The 25,432-nt window shown below is 48.8% G+C and overlaps 1 protein-coding gene across 9 annotated transcripts in view; it reads right to left on the reverse strand.

Moving 5' to 3' along the window:
- DPF3 (double PHD fingers 3) overlaps positions 1–25,432 on the reverse strand; it is a 252,853-nt gene that overhangs the window by 72,929 nt on the left and 154,492 nt on the right. For all 9 annotated transcript variants that reach the window (XR_011504660.1, XR_006530208.2, XR_011504658.1 and 6 more), the window contains exon 7: positions 11,409–11,546. Coding sequence is in view for 4 of the 9 variants with exons in the window: in XM_014835753.3 (XP_014691239.1) it covers positions 11,409–11,546 (138 nt within the window). In the remaining 5 variants the exon portion in view is untranslated. The remainder of the gene's footprint in view (positions 1–11,408; positions 11,547–25,432) is intronic.

Genomic DNA, 25,432 nt, shown 5'->3' on the forward strand with positions numbered 1-25,432 from the left:
AGCACCTGGCACAGTGATTGACAAAGAGCTGACAATAAATACTTAATGAAAGGATGGACAAATTCTCATAGAGGATTTTTGAAGAAAAAAAAAAAATCTGCCAAGCAAAGGGAAGTCAAAGACTAGGAATTCAGTGGATATAAAGTGTCCCTTGGGTACTGAGTCACCATTCTAGGGCACTGCCAGCGTCAGTCCTGTTTATAAAAGGGGACAGAAAGAGTGAGGAGTAGAAGTAATGGGGGCCCACTGAAGAGAATAAAGCTCAGGTGGAAAAAGCCAATGGGCCTGCCTTCCTGCAAGAATGCTCTCTCTCAGGCATTTCTTCGTAAACTAAGATGGAAGGAATTAAGAACTTCCAGACTCAGCTGGCCCCAGAGTCCCTTAGACCCCACGTTCAGTTTCTCGCCAGAAGCCCTACAGCAGCCAGTGAGGAAACAGGCCCCGTCTTACTATGTGTTTTGGTGGCTGTAGCATCTTTATAAACATTTTAAAATATGGTGTCAGTCATCCTACCCTTCTCTGCCCCTACCTTCTCTTCCTCCGTCTTTATGGAATACAAAACTCGCACCGTTAGACATGCATCCTGTGACTATTTACTCCTAGAAACTGTGCCATAAAAAGGGAAAACAGGGGCTGGCCCCGTGGCCGAGTGGTTAAGTTCGCGCGCTCCGCTGCAGGCGGCCCAGTGTTTCGTCGGTTCGAATCCTGGGCGCGGACATGGCACTGCTCGTCAGACCACGCTGAGGCAGCGTCCCACATGCCACAACTAGAGGAACCCACAACGAAGAATACACAACTATGTACCGGGGGGCTTTGGGGAGAAAAAGGAAAAAATAAAATCTTTTTAAAAAAAAAAATTTTTTTTTAAAAAAAAAGGGAAAACACACATCTGCTCATATCGATACTCCTTCTTGATGGACAGATTTGGTTAGAGTCGTAATTTGTCAGGAGTCTGGACACCATGTCACCAGTGCTGGGGCTAGACGGTCACATGACCCGTCAGTAATGTCCTTTGTGCTCCAGCCTTAGGCAGGCAACCCGGGGTCTGACATTGATGCTTCAGAAAAGCAAGAAAAAGACCAAGTAAAGCTGATTGCTTTTCTCAGCGCTGATTAGGGAAAGCACAAGGAGATATTTCAATTTTCCAGTGGAAGGTCATGTGGGTCAGTTCATGCCCTGGCGTAGCGACTTGTTATTGCCACCAAATGAGTCAGTTGAGAAGGAAAACGCTTAATTTGAGAGTAACTGTGTCAACAGGGCTCTGAGTGAGGGGTGTCGTTCCCCTCAGAGAATCGCAGAACATCTTGGTACTTTAGAGCCCGGTCAGGCTCGTCCGTCTAGCTTTCAGGACAGTATTATTGTGGTGTTAGAATTCAGCAAGCCTCCTTCCTCTCTAGCTCAGTCTTGTCCCCTCCACCCCTCCTCAGCAGCACCTCCACAGGACTCAGCTATTCAGCCCCATGAGTCCACAAGGGACTGGCGCTTTCTGGGTCCTTCAGACTGAAAAGCAATACTCAGGAAAAGGATGGGCATCGAGTATCAGACCTGAGGATGAGGAGAGAGTCAAGAGGCCACAGAGCTAAGGGGCAGCCCAGCCTCGGGATGAGGACCCCAACAGGGGACATTCCCAGAAAGCAAGCCAGGAGGCAGGTGCTGGGAGCCACAGAGATGTCTACCCTAGGAAGCACGGAGCCTTAGGAAAAGAACGAAAACCAAGCTTACCCCCTAGATTTAACAGTGTGATCTGATTCCTGGCCAGTTACCTGACTCCGTGCATCCAAAGCAGAAAGAATTCAAAGGAAATAGGTTGATTGAACATTGGTCTTCGAAACCCGGATTTCTCTGAGGCAGTGGTTCGCCTGGGAACTCGTTAAAAATGCAAATTCTAGGGCCCCACTCCAGACCTACTGCATCTGAAAGTCCAGGGTGGGATCCAGCGGTCTGTGCTTTAAGGAACCCTCCAGGGGATTCTGATGCGCTCAAGCTCAAGAACCACGTCTCCAACGCGACACGTGAGAGTCATATCACATTGCGTCACATGCATTTTCTGTTGACACCGCGCTTTCTATGAATTAACATTTAATCTTCACATAACCCTATGAGGTAGATGTATTAACATTCTGCTTTTACACAGGTGATGCTTGAGGCACAAGGAAGCTAAGTAGTTTGCCTAAAGTCACATGTTAGTAGTGGCTGTGTTGGCTCTGAACCCAGGCAGTGTGGCTCTCAGCTGGCCCACTTGACACTACCGCACCGTGGGCACAGGCAACCGCACCTGCGGGGAGTCAGGCCAGAGTGGTTGGCAGACCGTGGGGGTCAGGGCTGCTTGAATTTGATTGCTGTGCAAACAAATCACTTAGGGATCTCATTGAAATCCAGATTAGGATTCACGGGTCTAGGGTAGAGCTTGAGCCATCCCAGAGTTTCAGATGCAGCAGGTCTGGAGTGGGGCTCTAGAATTTGCATTTTTAACAAGTTCCCAGGTGAACCACTGCCTTAGAGAAATCCAGCTTTCGAAGACCAATGTTCAATCAATCAATTTCCTTTTAATTCTTTCTTCTTTGGATGCACCGAGTCAGGTAACTGGCCACATTTCTTACAAGCTCCCCCACAGGGTAGCAATAGCCAACTGTCTGGGTTTGCCTGGCACTCAGGGGTTCCTAGGGCATGAGACCTTCAGTCTAAAGCTGGGAAAGTCCTGGGCAAACCTGGATGAGTCCATCACCTGAGTCCCAGGTGATGCTGATGCTGCTGACACACCCTGAGAAGCAAAAATACAGGCCCTAACGGTGAGGAGTTTGGGTTGTATTCAAGTGTGATAAAAGTGTTGAGAGTGGGATGTGGCATAATTTTATACTTCGAAAAGACCACTTTGGTTACTCCGTGTAGAATGACTACAAGAGGCAAGAATAGAGGCTGAGAGACCAGTAAAGAAGTTGCAATGATGCAAGCAAGAGCTGGCAGTGGCCAGGAGATGGAGAAAGGGAAACAGATGCAGGGTATATTTTGGAGGGTGAGCTGATATGGGTGGTGAAGGAAAATAAAGAGCCAAGAGTGAATCCCAGGATTTTCGCTTTAGGTGCAGCATTATTGTTGTTGTTTTTTTTTAAAGAATGTGATTGGAAAGAGATATAAGAGCTTAGAAAGACAGTGAGATACGGACTAAGAGAGATACAGGAAAATTATTGAATAGAGTGATGTGTGATTTTTTTGTATAGTAAAACTCATTTACAAATTAAAGTCTCAAGCAGAATGTGTAACGGGGGAGAGGCATCTATACAAGACCAAAAACAGCTGGCTAGTTTTGAAGGTGAAATGTGGCTACAACAGACTGAATTGTGCTTCCCCCCAAATTCCTAAGCTGAAGCCCTAACCCCCAAAGTGATGGTATTTGGAGATGGGGCCTTTGGGAGGTGATTAGGGTTAGATGAGGTCATGAGGGTGGGGCCCTCATGGTGGGATTAGTGCCCTTATAAGAAGAGATACCACGGGCCGGCTCCGTGGCCGAGTGGTGAAGTTCACACACTCTGCTGTGGCGGCCCAGGGTTCAGATCCTGGGCGCAGACATGGCACCGCTCATCAGGCCACGTTGAGGCAGTGTCCCACAACTAGAAGGACCTGCAACTAAGATATACAACTGTGTACAGGGGGGGTTTGGGGAGATAAAGCAGAAAAAAAAAAAAAAAAAGATTGGCAACAGTTGTTAGCCCAGGTGCCAATCTTTAAAAAAAAAAAAAAAAAGAAGAGATACCAGAGAGCTTGTTTCTCTCTCTACCCACATGCACCGAGGAAGGACCATGAGGACACAGCAAGAAGACAGACGTCTCCAACCAAAGGAGAGAGTCCTCACCAGATACCAACCCTTCTGGCACCTTTATCTCAGACTTCCAGTCTCCAGAACTGTGAGAAATAAATTCCTGCTGTTTAAGCCAACCGGTCTATGGTATTCTGTTATGGCAGCCCAAGCTGACTAAGGTAGTATCCCTTAATACACTGATTTCTTTAGAAAAGCCACTATGCAATATGATGCATTTGACCATTAGCCTATAGGTGAAAATTAAGGGACTTCAGTGGGACCATGACAAAGACCCCAGGCTGAGACTGGGATCCATCACTTGGGGTTCCAATGTCCTGACATAATTGAATGGTGTCCAACTCAAGCACAGACACATCTCTGCTTCCCACCTTGCTAACCACATGACTTGGGGCAAATTACTCAACCTCTCTGAATCTCAGTTTCCTCATCTGGAAAATAAGAGTGATAGTATGTGCCCAGGGATCTGTGAACATTACATGGGGTGATGCATATAAAGTACCCGGCACCTCTTTCCTCTCCTAGATGCAGAATAATTTTATTTCTGATAATGCAGGAAAAAATCAAAAGCTTAAATAAGTGAACTTCCCCAAGAAGTGACAACAAGACTAGAGAATTCATATTCACACTCTGCGTCCACAAGCACATCACTTGGTCTCTACATGCGCTGGTGTGCTCTAGGGAATAAAGCACACACCTTATAGCATTGTTGAGAGGATAAATGAGATAAATGCAGCTCGCTTAGCACAGTGTCTGACACATTCAAAGAATATCAGCAAGTATCATTGCCATCGTCATTGCTCAGGACATGGAACTCTTCAATTCTGAACATTCTAGGTAATTAGGCCAGAAATAAAAGAGGCTCACAGAAAGCCAAGGGGCAGGTGTGTGCCCAATCCTGGGACAGTAAATACAGGGACGCCACACTTGGCTAGATTCTGCTCCACAGCTTCCTCCGGTTGGGTTTCGGGCATCCACCTTATTTCCCCAATCAAAGCAGAGGTTCTCCTAGAGCTGAGGTCACATGTTAGGCCTTTTTGGAGGCCCAGTTACACTTAGCCCCATAAGTGAGCACATGCACAGTAAGTTCTCAACAAACACTCAGGTTTAGCCTGTGTAGGAGGATTGGTGTCCCATATCTAAGATTTAGCAAAAGATGTACCAGGGCCAGTTCAGGCTCTGATAGTTATGCCTGATGCCACTGAGAGCCCCAGAAGCAGTTAGCTTCCCAGGATCGCACGGCCACAGATGGACCATGACTCAGATCAGCCATCTGTGGTCACAGACATGCTCTGTTGGTCCAAATGGCACGGAGATGGGATATCAGCACTCACAATGTGCAGGCATGGTGCCAAACGCCCACATCACCCCCCTGAAGACCCAAGGCCAGCCCAGGAGGTCAGTTTGATTGTTCTCACTGTTGTACAGATGAGGCAACGAAGGAGCAGAGAAGTGTGAGTGGCCCACATTTACACAGATAGAAGATGGCAGAGTGGCAGAGTCATGATACCCACCCTGGCCTGGCCAATCCCACTGCTGTTCTCTCAGCCACTAGGTCAAGAGTGTAGATGACCCACAGGACTGGGAGATTAACTCCACGTCTACCTTCAAGGCCAGAGCAAGCCCTCTGGTTCTTCTATGCTTTGTGATCTATAAACTTTATTTAAATAATAATTCATCTAAAGAACACCTGTTGTTCGTTGCCAAATTTGCTCTCACTTTTACTGACGGAGCCCTGTCTCTGAATTTTCCCCTCTCTCCCCTGTCACAAAGCCTGAATTTCCTGCGTCAAGGTTGGGTAAGTGGCGGGTTGTGTGGGCTTTATGGCTTTCCAGACGCCTTTCAGAGTAATCCAAATTCTTAAGCTTGTGTCAGAGGTAATTTTCACTCTCTCTCTTAAAGCTGTATCCGATGCCCCTGGGCCGTATGTTAGAGGACAGGGATGTCAGAAGATGAACATCTGTTAGATCTTTCCCATCAGTGTGGCAATGACATCATATGCTTCTTTTAGATAATTTGCACATTATCAGACTAATTTTCAGATTATCTAATCAGCCGACATTACCCTTAATCAACTCGGCTCTCCTCTTTCAGTTCTGCAGAGTACAGCATGCCCTCCAGAGGTGCGCTCAGTGGGCCTTTTCTTCTCTGACAGACACTGAAAGCTTAGGTACCAGGTACACCCTATTATACAGAAGACTGAGACCTCCTGGGACCTAGGACACCCCTACTTCCTGCCATGGACCTAAGAAAGAGGCTTGAAATAAATTTTATTGACCTGTATTTTAAAAGACATTTCTGTCTTAGGAGCTCCAAGTATGCTATAGAAAGCATTTTATACTCACTTATGCTGTTAAATAAAAGAGATATACCATATCACAATTAATAATATGCCAAACAGATTTCTCTATAAATCATTAGTTCTTGCCTTCCAGTAATTGCTGCTGTGGCTCTCCGTGTCCTAGAGGATGACGACCACACAGCCTGGCACAGAAGACGCTCCCAATGTGGCCCTGCCTACATTTCCACCATTCTTCCAATACTGTCAGGTCCAACTACTGCCAACTGTTGGAATGCACCGTGCTATTTCCTACTGCCCTGCCTCTGTACATAGTCACCTCTACCCGGGAAGCCCTCCCCCTCCCCCGGGAAATCCCTCCTCATTCTTCAAGGGCTAACTCGCACATCACCTCCTCAGTGAAGCCTTTGCAAATCCCCTAATGCAGTGGTTCTCAAGCTTTCGTGAGCCCCAATGCCCTGGAGGGCCTCTTAAAACACGCATTGCTGGTCCCCACCCTCGCACGCTGTTTCAGGAGGTCTGGGGGAGCCAAGAATATGCATTTCCAACAAGTTCCCAGGTGATGCTGATGCCACACTTAGAACACCACTGCCCTACAGAGTGAAAGTGTGCGGTGCCCTTGAGTCCTGCGCTCTCTCGCCATTGCATGCACAGACGATTGCACGCTCCCATTCAAGAGCGTGAGCTCCTCAAAGGCAGGGGCCAAGACAGCATTCAGTACATGGCTACCAAACCGACGGATGGATGGACAAATGGACAGATGAATGGATTAGACTGAAATTATTTTATTTTATTTTTTTAAGGTATATTTTTTGGTGAGGAAGGTTGGCCCTGTTGCCAATCGTCCTCTTTTTTCTTTTTTTTCTCCCCAAAGCCCCAGTACATAGCTGTATATCCCAGTTGTAAGTCATTCTAGTTCCTACATGTGGGACACTGCCACAGTGTAATTTGATGAGTGGTGCATAGGTCCTTGCCTAGGATCCAAACCGGCAAACCCCAGGCCACCAAAGCAGTGCTCGTGATCGTAACCACTTAGCCACAGGGCCGGTCCCAAGACTGAATTTATTTACATAGCTTTTCCATCCAAGTCCAGGACCTCCTAAATGCCCACACCCACTCTAACCCCCAAAAAAGGACCTTGAAAATTTCATCTATAATAGATTCCCACTGTGTAGGGAAGGTAAAAAGAAATTCAGGAAGAGTTTTGAAATTGTGAGCCTGTGTCAAAGGAGTTTTGAATTCTAATCTGGTGCTCTTTCTGCTGGCCCCCGGCCCCACTGGGGCTGTTTATCAAGGTGGCATTTAAGGAGTCACAACGGAATGCTTCTGAGTGGCACCTCTCAGACTCCTTTCACACACACACACACACACATGCACGCATGCACGGTGGCTTCATTTGTAGAAGGTAGATGAAGATGGTAAGAGAAACAGTGGAAGGAAGAAGAATCCAGCCTCACCCAGGGAGGGGAAGGGCAGCAGCTCTCGGGGGAAGACCCTTATCTCCCAGGGGACAGTGTGTGAGCTCCAAGCAGCCCTGGGCTGCCTGTATTTGAGGCAGCGAGGCAGAGGAAGGAGACAAGCCTTGAGAAGAGACAAGAAGCGTATACTCCGGAGAACATGAGAGACAGAAGAGGAACAAAGGCCAGAGAACATCAGCGGGGAGGGGCAGGAGGACAGGAGGGATGGCAGTCAATTGCTGAGCTGGCAGCGCAGGCAGCTTGGGGCTGGGGGGAGGTCAGCGCCAGCTCCGGCACTCCGCTCTGCCCTTTCAGCAGCGGCAGACGCAGGGAGAAGCAATGGGAGACACAGCTGGGGGGATGCAGCAAGCGACAGCAGGAGGACCAAAGTCAAAAGGTCTCTACCACTGCAGGTGGTGCAAACGCAGACGCCCGTGGCCCTGAAAACTCCTGAGTCTGTAGGGCTGTGTTCCCGATAGGCCTGTTTCACAAGCAGCGTGGGTCACCCAGCGGCTCTGCTGAAGAGGGAAAAGTCAGCATTCCCCCTCCACGGGCGTCCAGACCTTTTCCTGGGGGAGCTGTAGATTAGCCTCTTGGATTAAGCTTCCCTGCCCCCCTCCCCCACTCTAGAAGCCCTGCCAAGGGATGATCATGAAGCTGAGACCTCAGGATGCTGCAGAGCTGTCACATTCAATTCACCACGCAGCCCCAGTGGCATTTAGGGGCAGGATGGATGGGAGCCCCCCCACCCCCACCTCAAACAGTGGGAGCAGCTAATGACTGGGTATTAATGATGCTGGCAATTAGCGCTCAGGAGAAAATGGTTGGGGGCTCCTCACCAGGGGAATGTGGGAGGGAACAGAGCACATGTTCGGAGCAGCAAGCAGATCGGCGGCAGTGTGCGGTGCAGAGAACCTGGGAAGAGCCACCATCTCTTGGATGTGTCCAGAGAAATTGGGGAAGAGAGAAAGGACAGCTTCCGCAGACACTGAGGACCTGTCTGCTGCACCCTCCCTGCTAGCAAAATTGGGGTTAATCACAGAGTTCTCAGAGGTGTTGTGAGGAGATGTCATTTGGGAGGGTTCTGGAACCTTCCTTGTGTGAGGAAGTCCTAGACAAGCCTAGGTACAGCTATTCTTTTCTATGTGGTTTAAAACCCTTGGGTAGTCAGAGGATCCTTTTAAAGAACCTAATTTCTCATTAGCAGAGCGAGAAGGAGAAGATGGGTAGAGAGGGGTTGGGGCGAGTGGGCTCCCTGACAAACCCAGAGAGAGAAAAGAGCTGACACCAGGAGATTTCTTAGGGATATGTCTCCGTGTAGGAGGAGGCAAAACACAGCTTCTTTACTAAGCAAGGCCATCCGGCCTCAAGGTGAGGACATTAGGAGACAGAAGATACCGACCCATGAGAGTGCGTGAGGACAGAGAAGACTATGCCAGTGCGCATCTCGGAAGTCAACAGCTAGCTGGAAGGAGACCTCAGCAATAGCTAAGGAGAGACTGCCTTGACCCACTTAGGGTCCGCAGTGTACCTGGGGAGCCACATGGAACCTTCCTCTGCTGTTGCCATCACTGTGCACACACACAAAAGAGATCCAGACAAAAGAGCAACTTTCTAAACCCTATAGCATGAGTAGAGCACCTACATAGACAGGAACAGAATGGCCTGGCATTTGAGAAGAGATGGAAAGGCTAAGCCAGCTCTGGGGGAGTGAGAAATAGTACCAAGCTAATAAATACTTCAGAGAGAGCAACCATCGCTGGTAAATACTTTCCGGAGAGCAACCCAAATTAAAGGAGATCATTCTCAGCCTCCTTGAGGTGGGAGACAATAGCTATACCTTGGCCACTAGGGTCAGAGAAGGCGTAAGAGGACAGACAGGGAAATGCAAATGCCAGCTGCGTCAGTGCAGGTCAATGTATTTTCCCTCCTGGAAGACGGGATGAAGGGACCAAGGAAATCTCTCCCCAGAGTGAAGACAGAGACCTCAGCATCATAGCTACTCAGGAGCTGGCAAGGGAAGGTGGGCAAAGCTCTGTCAGACCCTCCAGCCCTGCTTTTCAGGTTCTGTCCAGACGACAACAGTAGGTAAGAAAATAAGATTCTGTCACACGAAAGGCTTGAACCCTGAAGGTAAATAAGAATTAAAGAAGGTGCTATGGGCTGAACTGTGCCTCGGTACCTCAGAATGCGACTGTATTTAGAGAGGGGCCCTTTAGAGAGGTGAGGAAAGAGAAAAAGCTACAATGAGACCATTAGGATGGACTCTAATCCAGTCTTGCTGGGTCTCTATAAGAACGGGAAATTTGGACACATAAAGAGACAGCAGGGGTGCACGTGCACAGATGGACAATCACGGAAAGGGGCAGCAAGAGGGCGGCCAGCCACGGCTGAGGAGAGGGTCCTCGGAGGAATCTTACCCTGCCAGCACATTGATCTGGGTCTTCCAGCCTCCAGAACTGTGAGAAAATAAAGTTCTTTTCTTTAAGCCACCCAGTCTTTGGTGTTTTGTCATGGCACCCTGAGCAGACTATTACAGAAGGCAATGAGACAGGGGGAATGTGGGGTGGGGGCTGGGGAGACACATACCAATCTAAAGACAGGTCTTGGCTAAGGTGTGTTAATCATTTCAAACATTTGGTGCCAGTGGCCAATCAACATCAGTTGACCAAGTGGATTGACTGAAATGCACAGGAGTCATCCCCAAATCCTAGAGTCTGAATTTTTTTTTGAGGAAGATTAGTCCTGAGCTAACATCCATGCCCATCTTCCTCTAGTTTACACGTGGGACGCCTACCACAGCACGGCTTGCCAAGTGGTGCCATGTCTGCACCCAGGATCCGAACCGGCGAACCCCAGGCCACTGAAGCGGAACGTGCACACTTAACCGCTGTGCCACCAGGCCGGCCCCTAGAGTCTGAATATTTTTAGAGGTCTGATTCCCTTTAATTACATTGAATTGTTGAATTTAAGAACACCTACCACCAAATCTTGTGAAGAAAATAAAAGACATGTGGCATGCCCACAATTATCCCTCACCTAACAATCTAGAATGCCCCACATCTTGAAGCAAGCCCAAAAGATCCCATTGTCCCATCCCATTCTGAGTTTACTATAGGCCCAGAATCTATAAGGAATGTTATAGAGGGAAGTCAAGTGGTGAATGTTCAGCCCTTTTTGACTCCTTCATTCATGTCTGGAAGTTGAGGAAGGAAAGAAAGAATAGAAATGGAAACACAAATCTTCAGGATTGTTCTGGGTCTTCGAGCCCAACATCCCAAATGACAAGCACTTAGGTCATGTTTGTTGACTGAGTACTTGAGCAAAAAGCATAGAGGCTCCAGGGCAGCATTTCTAAGGCAGGAGAGCCCTGTACCAAAATCGTGACCTTTGTAGCAGCTGAGACAATAGATCAAGAATATTCTATGTCTCCTGGCAGACATGGAGGCATTTGGAATGTCTGTCTGAATTGACACACCCAAAGGCTACGCCTAACTCAGGTTAGCAGCTGCAAATATGGACCTTTTGGAGCTGAGGGAAAAGAGGAACAGATCTGGTGTTTGACAATGGCCACATAAGAAAGTTTTCCTTGTACCATAACACCTTACTTCCTCTGCGAGCAGAGCTAGGTGTACCATCCCTGCCCAGCTCACTCTAAGCCTGCGGCTCAGCTGACCCACAGGGGCAGCTGGGCCTGGGCTGAAAGAGGCAACTTAACCACAGGACACTGAGACCAACCAATGGTCGCCACTGGAAGATGCCAGAGGTGAAAAGAGCAAGGCTCCACAGCCCTGCCCACCCACTTCATCGCTGCCCAACCCGACACCTGGGAACTCACGTCTGTGGTTCTCGTTTCTGTGGTTGGGTGGGGACCGGGTCTCCTGGTCTTGGGCTTCATCCCCCTCCTCGCTGGCCAGGTGAGTGTGAGCGTAGTGGTAGCTGAGTCCCGGCCGGTTCTTGTAGCGCTTGCCGCAGACTAGAGAGGAAAAGAGGAAAGGAGAGGGAAACCACAAATGTCAGCAATCTCTGCGGCCACTGCCGTCATTCTCCCAGCCAGGGACACCCAGCCATCCACCCCAGAGTTGGGTTTCCCTTTAAAAGAGTTTCCCACCTCCAACACTCATTACACCCTGGACAGAACCATCACGACTATAATAACGGGCCCAGGTAAAGAAAACCATGAGTGGAGGATGGAAGTTGAGCTGTGTAAGAGCTCCATCATTTCCTAGCTGTGAGACCCTGGGCAAGTCAGTTGTCCTCTCTGTGCCTCAGTTTCTTCAGAGGGAAAATGGGAATAATGATAGTACTTACCTAGGATTGTTGTGATGAGTTAATTTCTGTGCAAAGCATTAGAACAGTGCCAGGCATTTGGTAAGGATGATGATTATTATACCTTTGAAGTCAAAGGGCACTGGGAGTGTATCCAGTCCAACACCATATGGCACAGATGAGGTAAGCGAGGCCCAGCAAGGCTAAGTGATTTGCCTGGAAACACACAGCTAGTTGTGGCAGAGCCACTAGAACCCAGGTCTCCTGGTTTCCTGGGAGGTGCCTCTCCCACTACCCGGTGGTTGACTCTGAAGTAGAAAAGCTTGATATGGAGAATAGTTTCAATGTATCACCCAGTGATCTGGTGCCAGAAAACACGTTCCACTTCCACTATGGAACCCTGAAGCCGAGGCATCCTTGGTAGGTGTGGGGAACAACAGCTGCGCCCCTGATGCCTCAGGCAGCCTCTCAGACCCCAAATCTCTAAAACTGTGTCCTTGCAAGCACCACTTCTCAAATAGACAGTGTGAGACAAGGGCAATAAGCAACATAAATATGGCTTCCTGGAAGAAGAAAAGGGGCCAAGAAATATGGCCAAGAAGAAGAAAAGGGGCAGGTCCATGAGTTGGCTGCTCCGTACCTGGGAAGCAGAAGCCTAGCTAAATGGCTTAAGACCAGACCACCACTCCCACTCTCCCTCGACACAAAGCCCATATCTCAGCCCCTAGAGGGATGGCACTGCTGGTAGCAGAAACCTCGAGGGTCTTCAGGCGAAATCCTATGCCAACCCTCTCATCTTGACCCTCGTCTCGCCAGCAGGTAAACCCCACGTGGTCTGCTGGAGAATCTGAGATTAGCAGCTCTAAGAGACTTTCCCTTCACACGACTGGGTTATACCAGTAAGCACAAATGCTTCACAAGGTAGAGAGAACACAGACTTCATCATCAGACCTGGGTTCAAATCCCAGTTCCGGGTGCCAAAGTTGACTGGCTGTCTGACCTCAATCATATGGTGAAAAGCTGTTTTCCAGCCATCTTACCCAATTCCCTTATAATTTCTGGTAGCATTTCTTTTCTTACTAGATTCTCTTAGGTCTTTTAGGTATTGCAACAATCTATTGGCAAAAAAATAGATTATGTCAACTCTTCTGTCCCATACTTATACAAACTATTTTCTCTTTTTAGCTGAATTTGATTTTAAGAATCACCAAGACAATATTTAAAAATAGCAAAAGCATGCTTTTCCTATTTTAATGAAATTGGATTGTGTTTCACTGTTTAGAATCATAGATGTGGCTAATTTTTAGTCTCCATCAAATTTAAGCCGTTCCTCTTACTCATGTTCTAGAGTTTTACTACAGGAGAATTTTCTCGGCCGCCCTTGCAGCATCTACTAATACATGACTCTTCTTTGGTTTGTTGATATAGTGAATTATGTTGCTTTCTCCTGATGTTTCCTATCATTGAACCATTCTTGCATTCCTAGACTACACTCCATTTGGTCAGAATGCTCTATCCTTTGATCCACATTCTATTTGCTAATATTGCATTTTGTATCCATACTCAGGCTTGAGAAAGATCTGTAATTTTTGGCCTTTTATCACACTTCGATTTTATGGTTATGTTGACTTCCAAAAATGAATTGAAAAGTTTTGCTGTGTGAAATTGGACAAAGACACAAAATTTCTCTGTGCTTTTTTTCTTATCTGAAAATGATGCTAGTACCACCTGCCTTGCAGGATGGTTACAGGGATTATAAATGATATTTGCAAAGTATCTCATCCAGACCCAGCACATGAGGGATGTTCAAAAAATGGTAATGAGGGACAAGGGGCTTCAGTTGGGTCCACCACATCTTCAGTGCTGGGCCCTCCTAAAATGGGGACTTGGACCCTTACCTCATACTACAGAGTCTGGCAATTGTTTGGACTTTCTTAATAAGGTGAAAATCTGAAATTCCAGTTGGTGACCTAGTGACTATAAATTCAAGTCCTAAAATTAGCTACTTAGATTTTCTTTCTCTGTTTCTCTGTCTCTCTCCCACCCCTCTCTCTCCCTCCCTCTCTATGTTGTAAATATTGCAAAAAAATACAATGGCACTACACATCTCAATTCCATTTGACTCAGGAAGTAGGACCTAAAGAGGCCCCTGAGGGACATTCTGGGCCTGCTTGTGGCTTTTTCTATTTAACCTTTCAAATGATCTGAAGTTAATAAACAGCAAATTATGGGGTCATTGGATATAAATCCACTTAGTCACCAAGCATACTATTGGTGAGGAATACGTTTATTAAGAATAAGAATGACAATATCAGTATTCGCATGAGGAGGCCTCAGCTGTCTCTGCATATCTCCCACTGCAAACTCCACAGCATTTCATTGGTGCCACTTTGTTATGTCAATTATCACTGTCTTCCTTAAACACAGAATTTCAGGATCTTAAGAGTCATTTCATCTATCTATCAAGATGTTTGATTCCCACTAATACTCTAGATTCCTGACCTGGACAACTCCACTGATGGGGAGCTCACTACCTCTCAGAGTAGGTGCTTCCTCTTTGCACTCCTTGACTTACAGTTATGTCCACACTGGAGGATCTCTCTAAAGGGCAGTTTCATATCAACTTCATCTTGATATCAACAACTGCATTTTGTATGTTTCTATGCACATATTACAGCTTCAAAACATGTTTATTGACTAGCTGATGAATGAACACAGAAACGCTTTGTGAGAAAGCCAGGAGATGGGGGAGGGGGGAAGTAGGTAGACTCTGATCCATCTATCCAGATTAACCTCAAGCTAATAGTTCTTAAAACCTAAAAACCAAACCCAAGCAAAAGGCTTCCCTTATCTCCTTCCCCAACACCATAGAGAATAATTCTTTTTAGAGCAAATCCTTTTGCTAGAAGAGAGATTCTCGGAGAGGAGGCCCCAGACAGGCACCATCAGCATCCCCTGGGAACCTGTTAGAGATGCAAAGTCTTGGGCTCCACCCCAGACCTAGTGACTCAGAAACTCTGCAGTGGGCCCAGCAATCTGTGTTTTAACCAGCCCTTCAGGTGATGTTGATGCACACTACAGGTAGAAGATTGAATATATTCAGCCTTGACTCGGCCCACCCTGCATGCACCTGCCCTCTTGGATGGATGGACATGCAGGTGGGGGCAGAGGGAGGCATCCCTGAGACCTGTGTTTGGTTATTGAAGAACATGGAGGTCCTGGAAGCCAGACCTCTTTACCACGGTCCCTATACACAGAACTCTCCAATGGAGCTTCATTTTTACCACCTGCCTAGACCATGTCATTCCTTCATTACCAGGTCTTCAAGAAAATGTTTATTAAACACCTAATACATGCCCAGCCCTTGGCACCAGAGGACACAGATAAATGGGGCCCACTTCCCTCCCTGAAGCAGTTCACAGTCTAGCAGAGGAGACACGCCAACAAGCAAGGGGGGGAGAGGGGATAAATGCACCAGTGTGAGCACGTGCCCAGCGAAGAGGAGGGGCTGGCACTCCGGCCTGGGTGTATGGGGACAGCTTCCAGGAGGAGGCGGGATGAGCTGCTGCTGGTGAGACGAACAGGACCTCACCAGGCAGACAAAGGAGGCGAGGGCATTCAGGCATCAAAGCACTCTCTACCCAGCACCTTTAGGGCACTGCGGGGAATTGTATCCTGAGGACCAACGTGATCAGATTTACATTCTAGAAATACCGCTTAAGACTGGAGTGCAGAAGATGGATTTGAAGGTGGCAAGAGGCCATTTTCATTTTCTATGTGCGAAACAATGAGGACTTCAGAATAGGAGAGGAAGGATGGGGTGGGAGAGGGGTTAAAGAGAGAGACTCTGGTGGAAAGGAGTGGGTATAAGCAGCAAAGAGGAACCTAGAAAGACTAACACTAAACGGCTTTCCTGGCTATCCAGTCCCGTCCACCACCCCAGCCGCACTCGATGCCACGTTTCGCCCTCTTCTCAGCCCTCCTGCCCACTGGCCTTTTCATCTCATAAACACTTTTTTTTTTCTTTTTGCTAAGGAAGATTCACCCAGAACTAACATCTATTGCCAATCTTCCTCTTTTTGTATGTGAGCCACCACAACATCATGGCCACTGACAGACAAGTGGTGTAGGTCCACGCCCAGAAACTGAACCTGGGACGCCCAAGCAGAGCACACGAAACTTAACCAATAGGACACGGGGCTGGCCTTTATAAACATTTTTCTTTCCACCACAGAGCCTTTGCACATGCTCTTTCCTCTGCTTAGAATGTCCCACAGCCCTAATTTGCCTGATCAATGCTTCATCACCCTTCAGATCTCAGTTCAAATATCCTTCCCAAGGGAAGTCTTTTCAATCAAAATGAGGACCCCGCTTTATTCCCTTCTGAGGACTAATCACGTATGAACATGTATCTTTCCCACTAGCAGCAAGCGTGGCAGGCTCTGTGCATTTGCACACTGCTGCATCCCAAGTGACAAGCGCTGGGCCTGGCTCGTGGCCAGCACTCAATATCAGCTAAGGGAAGCGATGAAATGACCCAGGTTTCTGACTCGGGCAACTGGGTAGAAGGATGTAGAGGGAAAACCAGATTTAAGGAAGGAAGAGAAGGAATTCAGTCTGGGGTTGGCTCACACATCTGGAGCCTGGGGAAGACGAGGATTCTGGAGTTGGCAGGGTGGCAAGGGAAGCATTGGACACTGAGAGAAGCAGCAGGAGAAACTGTGGGGAGAGAGAAGAAAGGCGTGCACATAGGATAGGACTCAGAAAACACCAGTATCTTAAGAGCCTGGTGGAAGAAGGAAAACCGATTTTTTAAGTTTGTTAAGAAAGACTCACACAGGAGTGAGCAACACAAGCCAAGGGAGTAGGGTTTCCAGATGACAGTGCAATGACACCCCCCACCACGGCCACTGCTAACAGCTGCTGAGTGTGTCCCATGGGCCAGGCCTGTTCTGGTGCTTCCAGTAAACTTACTCACAGCAACCCGCATCCCCATGTTACAGATGAGTCGATGTGGGCACAGAGCAGAGCCAGGACATGTCAGATGCCTAAGAAGGGTCAAGAAGGACACAGACTGAGAAGAGACCAGTGGATTTGGCAATTAGGATGTCATCTTGGTGAGAAGGAAATGTACAAGCTCGTGGAGGACGAGACGAGACTGCAGGGAGCTGGGAGGCTCCTGGAAATGAGGAAGTGGTGATGGGGCTATTCCCTCCAACACGGCTGCGGAAGGAGGAAAGAGCGAGGCTGGTGGGCAGAGAAGACTGCGGGCTTAGGGAGGCTGAGTGAGGCTCGTTCTTTACAGGGTTGATCCTTGAGCAGGCTCACCAGCTAAGCAGGAGGCAGGCGGGGGGCGGGGTTGAAAGGCAGGGTTAGGAGCGACTGGAGGTAAGGCAGCAAGATGCCTGACCCCAAAGCAAAGCTGCGGCCCCAGTCCCAGTGCTTCCAATGACTTCATCCTAGGGACAGGAGATTTATTTTGGTTGAATTGCATCCAGATCAGACTGCTACATTTAGACGAAAAGAAATGCCTTGGAAATCCTGCTCTGAGCGGCTGGAAGAGAAGGAAAATCCAGCGACGTTTCACCTTGTGTATTTCATGAGCTCTCCCTGCCACTTTGAACATTTATGGGCCAGCTCCACAGGTGTGTGACATGTGCATTCACACAGGGTCTCGTGCTCAGAAGGGCCCCACACTTGGTTTAACTCTTTGCTGTCGCCATCTTGAAATTCTCACTATTCATTGAACAAAGGACCCTCATTTTCATCTTGCACTGGGCCCCATAAATTACGCAGCCGGTTCTGAAAACCTATTGGGCTAGGGGCGGAAATCTGGGACCAAGTTAGTCCAAACAGCCAACCTGATAGCATAAGAGCCACCACAGTGGACACGGGACCAAGTCAGCCTTTCAGTCAGGAGTAAAATTCCCCTCTGAGGTAACCTTGGAAGTCTGACTATGGCCATAAACCACTCAATAGTGGTCATTTCAGTGCCACCAACTGCTCCAGCCCTGCTTCAGGGTCAGCCTTGCCTTCAGGGAGGAAGAATCTGTAGTGGGTTAGTGGGTAGGCTGGGTGTGAACCACCCGGTTCAAATCCAGGCTCTGCTGCTGACGGACTGTGTGATCTTGGGTGAGTTGCTAAACCTCTCTGTGCTTTGGCATCCTCTCTGGAAAACAAGAATGATCCTGAGAGCACATCTACTTCACGGTTGTGAGGATTACGTGAGAGAACACATTTTAAAACAGTGCCGGGCTCATAGTAAGTCTCAGCCATTGTCAGCTGTTATTATCACCACTGCCATCAAAGCGGATCAGCAAAGGGAATAAACCCAAAAGGGGAGGGAGGGAATCCGGTAGTTTCTCCTCTGAAGTCTGGGGTGATGGAGTTCTAAGAAAAAGAGGGTGGGGAAAGATACATTCTGAAAATAAAGTATTAGAACCATCTGCTATCCTTTTATCATGTCAGCAACCTCACTCTGGAATTGTCTGTCGTGTGGAATCAGACTGAGCCTCAAGACTGCTGATGCGTTCAGGGAGGGCTCAGCCCCCAGCCCCCGCTCAGTCTCCTTCCTCAGGGCAAGATCCTTTGCATCATGCATCTCTGAAGCCTTCACCCCTGGGAGCAGTCAGCCCTGCCTGTGCACAACCTGAGGTCCTTCTTTTCACCTTGGCAAGCACGCACCTGGATTTTGTGTTCCTGGCATGGCGCGCACGGCGAGGGACGGCTGTGACAATAAGGAAGGTGCAGCTTGCTTTCCTCTCTCTCTCCCTACCCCCCCCCAGGGTGGATCCATCTGTCAAGCTGCAGAAAAAATGCTTGCCCACCTCCCAATCCAGAGCTGGATTCTCCAGGCAGGACCTCCCGTCTGGAGTTATGAATACCTTCAGTGTTGCCCCAGCAATACTTACAGCAGGCCCCCCACTCCAACCCTACCCCACTCACTCCTTATCTGGGTGGGGCGGGGCGGGGGTGGGGAAGAGGGAGAATCCGGGGCAGTTTGTGTGAACAAAGCCGGCTGCAGCAGACAGCAGAATCCTTCCTGCCGGGGAGAAGCGGCTGCCTTCCCCACTGATAACTTAATGACTCTGGCACATTTTCATCAGCCCAACTTGGAGAACGCAGTGGGTATCTGAGCCAGTGGTTTCCGAGAGACTGAAAGCAGCGACTGAAAGCAATTACGGGAGGAGCGTCCAAGAAACAAAGCCCGGGCCTTGGGACTCATGGGCAGCATCTCATTCCCAGCTCTGCCCCGTGGCACTTACATACAACCCTGAGGACGCCACTTCCTCTCTCTGCGGCTCCACTTCCTCGTCTGTAAAATCGACCCAGCAGAGTCCGTCATCTGCTGATGCCCCCAGGGCATCATGCTCACGACCATCAGGCAGGCACACATTCTAACACTGTATCTCACAACAGCTCACAAGGTAAGGATTATCATCCCATCTTACAGATGAGGAAACTGAGTCTGAGGGAGTTGAAGCAACTTGCGAAATGACAGAGCCAGGATTTGAACTCGGGTCTGTCTGACCTCGAAGTGCATGCTGAAAGATGCGCTAGTCATTCTCCATCTGCCACCCCTCCCGGTGCCTGGGGCTGGCCTCTGTGGCCTCTCGCCCTCTGCTTCTGGTGGAGTTTGGCCAGTGGGAGGTACCACCAAGAGAACGGAGCGGGAGAAGAGGGAAGTTGGGGGTCTGTGCCCTGCCCATCCGTGCTTGGCAGCATGCTGGTGCAGGGGCTGCCCGCGCCCCTCCACAGCTCCGACCCTCCCTGGGAACCATGTGTCCTCCCCCTACTCCTTGGGACTTGGGATGGGGAGGGCTCCTCGCGTCACTTGTCAGTACCTTGATCCTGCCCACACCTCCATAACCACTCTGTCATCAAATCCTCTTCCGTTTAGCCCTTTTGAGTGGAATCCTATGTCCTGCTGGCCCTGGGACAGATACAAGAGGAGCCCATTTCCAGGAGAATCCTATCCTACCAGACTGGTTCCTAGACATTTGGGGGTCCCCACACCTTCCCCACCACCCTCTGTCTTCTCTCTGCAGAACCATCTTGGGGGATGGAGGAACACCTACGACCAATCTCCGGCTGGGAAAAAGCCCCAAGTGAGAAAAGCCCTGAGTGAGTCAGCTCGGGACAAAACCAGGGGATGCTTCCAAAAGGCGCCAGCTCAGACTCACGTTCTCAGGGTCACTGTTAATCCTTACGACTAGTTTAAATGCCCAGGCTTTTCTCAAGAGCCAATGATGGATCCACTGAGCTCAAGTGATAAAAGTGGTGGCTTCAAGATTGGTCCAGGTCCTGCAACATTTAGGTACCAAGAAGCTCCTCCTGGGCAAGGCCAGGCGGGCTCCCCCTTCCCACCCTCGAGCCCGGAGGCCCCCAGCATGGGTGGACGTGGGGTCTGGCCCTGGCTCTGACACTAACCCACTGTGCACCCTTGGACAAATCCCATACCTTCCTGGGCCTAGGTTCCCCACCTGTAAAATACGGGGCTTGGGTCAGACGGTCTCTAAATCCTTCCGTTCTAGAGCGTCACGATTCTGTTTTCGCTGGGTCCTCGGAGGCCTGTGTGCCTCCTGAAGCAATTACCCCCCCAAGTGTGATAGAGAAACAATGCAGGCTCCCAGCCAGAGCATCCACCCCCAGGCTGCCTACGCCCCTCTCCTCTCGCTACCAAGCCAGGTCTGCAGCTGCCTTCCTGTGGCTTCATTTCTTCTTCCAGGCCACTTTGATGCTTATTTTAAACTGAATTCTTCTGGATAGAAATGCAGGGGGCTGGAGGAGGGGTGGGGTGTAACATCCTGACTTTTCAGAGCCACATTCCTCGGGGCCTGGCACGGACCCACGTATTAGAAGTGAGCCCAGAGCCAGGATCCATCAAATGCCAGCGACTGCAAGTCCTGTGTCTTCATCAAGGGAGGGCATTCTGCTTATTTCAGGAATTTACTAGATATGAATGTGACTCCCAGTTAAAAAAAAAAGAGAAACAGGAAGAATGAAGATAAGCCATAAGCCTTGCCTTTCACAGTGCTATATAACCTGATTCTGGATCCCCAGCAGAGAAATGCAGAAACTCCCCAAACCAAAACATTAAATGTGTCAGTGGGACTCATTCTCTCCCGCCCTGCTGAGAAACAGCATAACAGGATTTTGGGGAACTCGGGCGTCAGCCTTCCTAGGTCAGCTAATTGGCTGTGTGGCCTTGGGCAAGTTAATCTCTCCAAACCTCAGTTTCCTTGTCTGTAAATTGGGGACAATAATACTTCGTACTTCCTGTTGTGAGAACTGAATGAGTCCATCCTCATAAAGTGCTCAGCACACTGCTTGGGTACACAACAAATGTTCAACAGACACTAGCTCTTTTTGATAATTCATTTAACTTTATCAGCTTGCTTCCCCGGTCCCTGACAATTCCAGGAACCAGTGCACAGAACACAACGAGGGGCCCAACTGAGGGGTGAAATAAATACCCTTTCTTCACTTGGCGTAAAGAAAACAAACGTTTATTGAGTGCATCTATGAACCAGGCAGTGAGCTCATCGTTTCTACTTGCAGTCTCATTGAACCCTCTTGAAAACCCTCGAAGGTTAACCTTATTGTCCTCCCTTGACAGAAAAAGAAACTGAGGCTCACAGAGGTTTTGTGATTTGCTCAAGGTCATGGCTAGGAAGTGACATAGCAAAGATTCTGATGCTGGGCTTCTGACTCAAGAACCACCTTCGAATGACCATCAACCCTAGTAGAGACAGCATCTTTGGTTCCTTATTCTAGTGAGTCCTACGTTAGCATGTCTTTAGTTAGCTTAAAGAGTAAAATATAATTCTCTCTTTTTTTTTTTTTTGCAGGGAAAGATTCGCCCTGAGCTAACATCTGTTGCCAACCTTCCTCTTTTTTTTCTCCTCCCCAAAGCCCCAGTGCATGGTTGTACATCCTAGTTGTAAGACCTTCTAGTTCTTCTATGTGAGCCGCTGCCACTGCATGGCTACTGACAGATGGGTGGTGTGGTTCTGCCACCAGGAACAGAACCCAGTCTGCCAAGGCAGTGAGAGTGCCAAACTTTAACCACTAGTCCATCAGGGCTGGCTCAATATAATCCTTTTTTCAATCCTATGATAAAAATAATTTAAATAATAAATATAATTGCCAACATTTCTGGGGAGGATAAACAGAGAAAGGTAAAAAATCGGATCCATTACTGCAGCCCCCAAATGTTTGGGAATCAGATCAGCGTGCTCTCTCTCAGGATCTCTGAGTGAATATCTGACCTAAATGCTGCCTCAGATACAGAGCAAGCTTTATTTGTGAGTCTCAACCTACCCGGTGTGTCTCATGGGCCCTGCCCTGACATAGGCCCCCATCCAGCCACAACACTGGCTAAGTTCCTCATTCCTTTGGGGAAACAAATGTCCATTAGCATCCATTAGTCCATTTCTGCCTGGATGGCCTGCCATCCCACAAACTCATATGTCAAAGTTTCGTCACTCCCCAAAATTACCTCCTTCCTCTAGAATATTCCAGTTAAGCCTTCCTCATGTCTCCACTACCCAAGCTCAAGACTTCCAGAGTCATGTTGTCACCTCCCTCTCTTTTACCTCACATCCCGTCTGTCCTCTGTGGATATTTCTCTCATAAAGTCTTTCTTGTTTGCCCTGTCCACATTGGTCCTGCTGTCACCACCACCTAGACTTCTCCGGTGGCTTGGAAAAGGCTCCTCTCAGCCATCAGGCTTCAGGCTCTCTCCTCTGAACACCTATCTTACCGAGATTTCCAGAGATGTCTCTGCGATCATCGTGATTCACCATTGACTATGCAGGCCAACTTCTAAGCAACTGGGTGGCCGTTCCCAGCATCCTTGTCCAACTCCATGCCTTACATTCTCCCCACCTAAATGCTCTGCTTTGGCCAGACTGGCCTATCTTCTGTCCTGGTATGTACATCCCACGTTCCTCAACATTTTGGGAGCAAACCCTGCTTGCTGGGGCTGGGATGCAAGTTGAATACAACATGTCCTGCCCTCAGAAGGTTCACAGTCCAGCTTAAAGAACAGAGAAGTAGACAAACAGTTCTCACACAGTGTGAGGGGTAGCCCCCGCAACGGTAGATGCAAGGGAAGGCAGATTCCAGGAAGAGGTGAGTGACTCGGGGAGGGGGGATTACAGGGGAGGGAGAGAGAGACTGCTGACTGGGATCAAGCCCTGGCTCTGCCACTTACTCGCTGTGTGACCTCAGGAAAGTTAATTAACTCTTCTCCTCCCCAGTTTCCTTATCTGTAGTCATACCATCTATCTCATGGCGCTTTTGCAAGAGTTAAAGAATTAATAAAGATGAAACCCATAGAGCATTCCAGGCCCATAAAATAAGTCAACACATTTATGCCATTACTATTATCACCTCACCCCCGATTCCCACACATCCCCCTCCATCCCTGGAGAGAGAAATCAATTCAACACACACTCACTGAGGACCTGTTGGCATCCTGGGGAAGCCCCCTCCAACACACCAGCCCCTGTGACCGTTCCCTCCCCTGAATTCCTACAGTGCTCACTCTCAATGAAATACCACCCGGTGGCGTGTCATCTCCTCATGTGATATCAGCTTCATCTTTCCTAATATCATGGAGGCAGAGGAAATAAGGAAGAAATACACATCAAGCACATACCCCATGCAAACATGTTTACACACATTATCACATGGAGCTTTCCCTACCACGTACCATCCCCACTCCACACCTGAGGACGCGGAGACTCCCAGCAGCAAAATGACCTTCTCCAAGTGGAAGAGACACAATGTGACCTCAGCCTTCTCCCTCCAAAGTCAGTGCACACTGGCCTTGACCCAGCTCTCGCTAACCCAGGCAGCACGGGCCTCGCTCCTCCTTCCTTACCACCCCCACCCCACCCCCACGACTTGAAGAAGAGAAATCAAAGCCTGTGCACCAGGCCCTTTGACCTCTCAATTCTGCTCCTAGGAAATAATAAAAGCCTTATGCAAAGATAGAGCTGCAATAGTGTTTTTAATAGCCAACAAATTTTCAACTGTCTTACCGTCCAACAAGTAGAACATTGATCAAGCAAACCGGGGCATGTCCATGTAATGGAGCACCATATAGCCCTAAAACGTCCTTATAAAAACGTCTTTATTGGCATGGAAAGATGTTCCTCATGTATCGTCGAGTGGAGGAAGGGAGTAAAGTGGTACAGATCGTTTAGAGTCTTTGTGTGTGTGTAGAAAGAGACAGAGAACCCTAAAATAGTATACAAGAAAACAAAATGTAAATTATCTCTGCAAAGTAAGATTACAGGTGATTTTTATTTTTCCGTTTTCACGTATCTGTAATTTCTGATTTTTCTGCAATGAATCTATACTAATTCCATAGAAAAAAATTATTTGAAAAAACAAAAAGATCCTCCACAAATGCTAATATCTACCCTGTTACTGGTCATCCACACCTTAGTAGAAAGTATTTGCCATGAAGTTTGCATCAAGTAACAGCTAGCTGAGCACAAGGCTTGACTGGAGGAGGAAGTAATTCAAGAGGGTGCGAGTTGCCGTCCGGAAAAGAGAGGGGCCGGGGGAGCAGGGCAGGCAGCAGGAGCAGGGGAGGAGGAGAAATGCAGGGGTGAGGGGATCAGAGAGAAACTTCAGCCTCCCTCCAGCTCTGCTGGGACACTGCCACCTGTGTCCGTGAAGCAATGGCATTTAAATATTTAAACAGACCCAGCTTTGCCCTAACAAATGCACTCAATCTCCAGGGATCAATCCTATGCCACAGGCCCTGTTCCACAAATCAAGTTTCTGGGGCATGGAGCCTCTCCCACCCTCCCCGCCGCACCCCATGCAAGGGTCTGCGAGATAATAGAGGCGACAACTGAGTGATGAGCCCGGCTTCCCTTCAGCGACGAGGGCAGCCAGCCTGAAGGCCACGTTATTGGCTTTTCCGCTGCAGCTTGAAGCTAAAAGCACATGAGCCTCAGAGAATGTGGGGCCTTCATGCCCTCAAAAAAAATTTTTAATAAGACTGCAGTAGTCATCTGATTCTCCCTGTGCACTCAGGTATGGGGGAAACCGGAGTAATTTGAAGGAGGTTGAGGTCACGCAGATTTTCTGGACTGCCTTGGACGCAAGCTGTGTCTGTCCCACATGCCAATCCACTCATCCCACGGCTGCTCCTGGCCCGGGCATGGCGGAATTCCTGTGACATCCCCCAGTCCCACATCTTGTCTGCTGGGGGCAGAGCCTCCTTGTTAAGCCACTGCCTGGAAGCAAGGAGCCCACGGTGTGGGGAAGGGGTGCTGATGGGGTGTCTAGAGACTCGAGAAGGAGCCCCCTCACTGACAAATGAGGAAAGTGGTGCCACAGCCACGGAGGGTAGAACAGAGACACCCCGAACTCTGCTTTTAGCCCCAGCCCTTTCTCCTCCCAGGGTGCCGCCACCAAAAGGAGGAGGGAGGGACTGCAGACTTATTCTGACGCTGCCCCAGCTGGACACAGTTACACCCCCAGTGGATTTCTAGACGGGAGGCAACACTGCCAAGTGGTCCCGTTTTCAGTCACGGGCCATACAATTGAAAATACATGTCTCTGGGG

This window comes from Equus asinus, chromosome 7 (genome assembly GCF_041296235.1).
Source record: "Equus asinus isolate D_3611 breed Donkey chromosome 7, EquAss-T2T_v2, whole genome shotgun sequence".
Taxonomy (NCBI): Eukaryota; Metazoa; Chordata; class Mammalia; order Perissodactyla; family Equidae; genus Equus; species Equus asinus.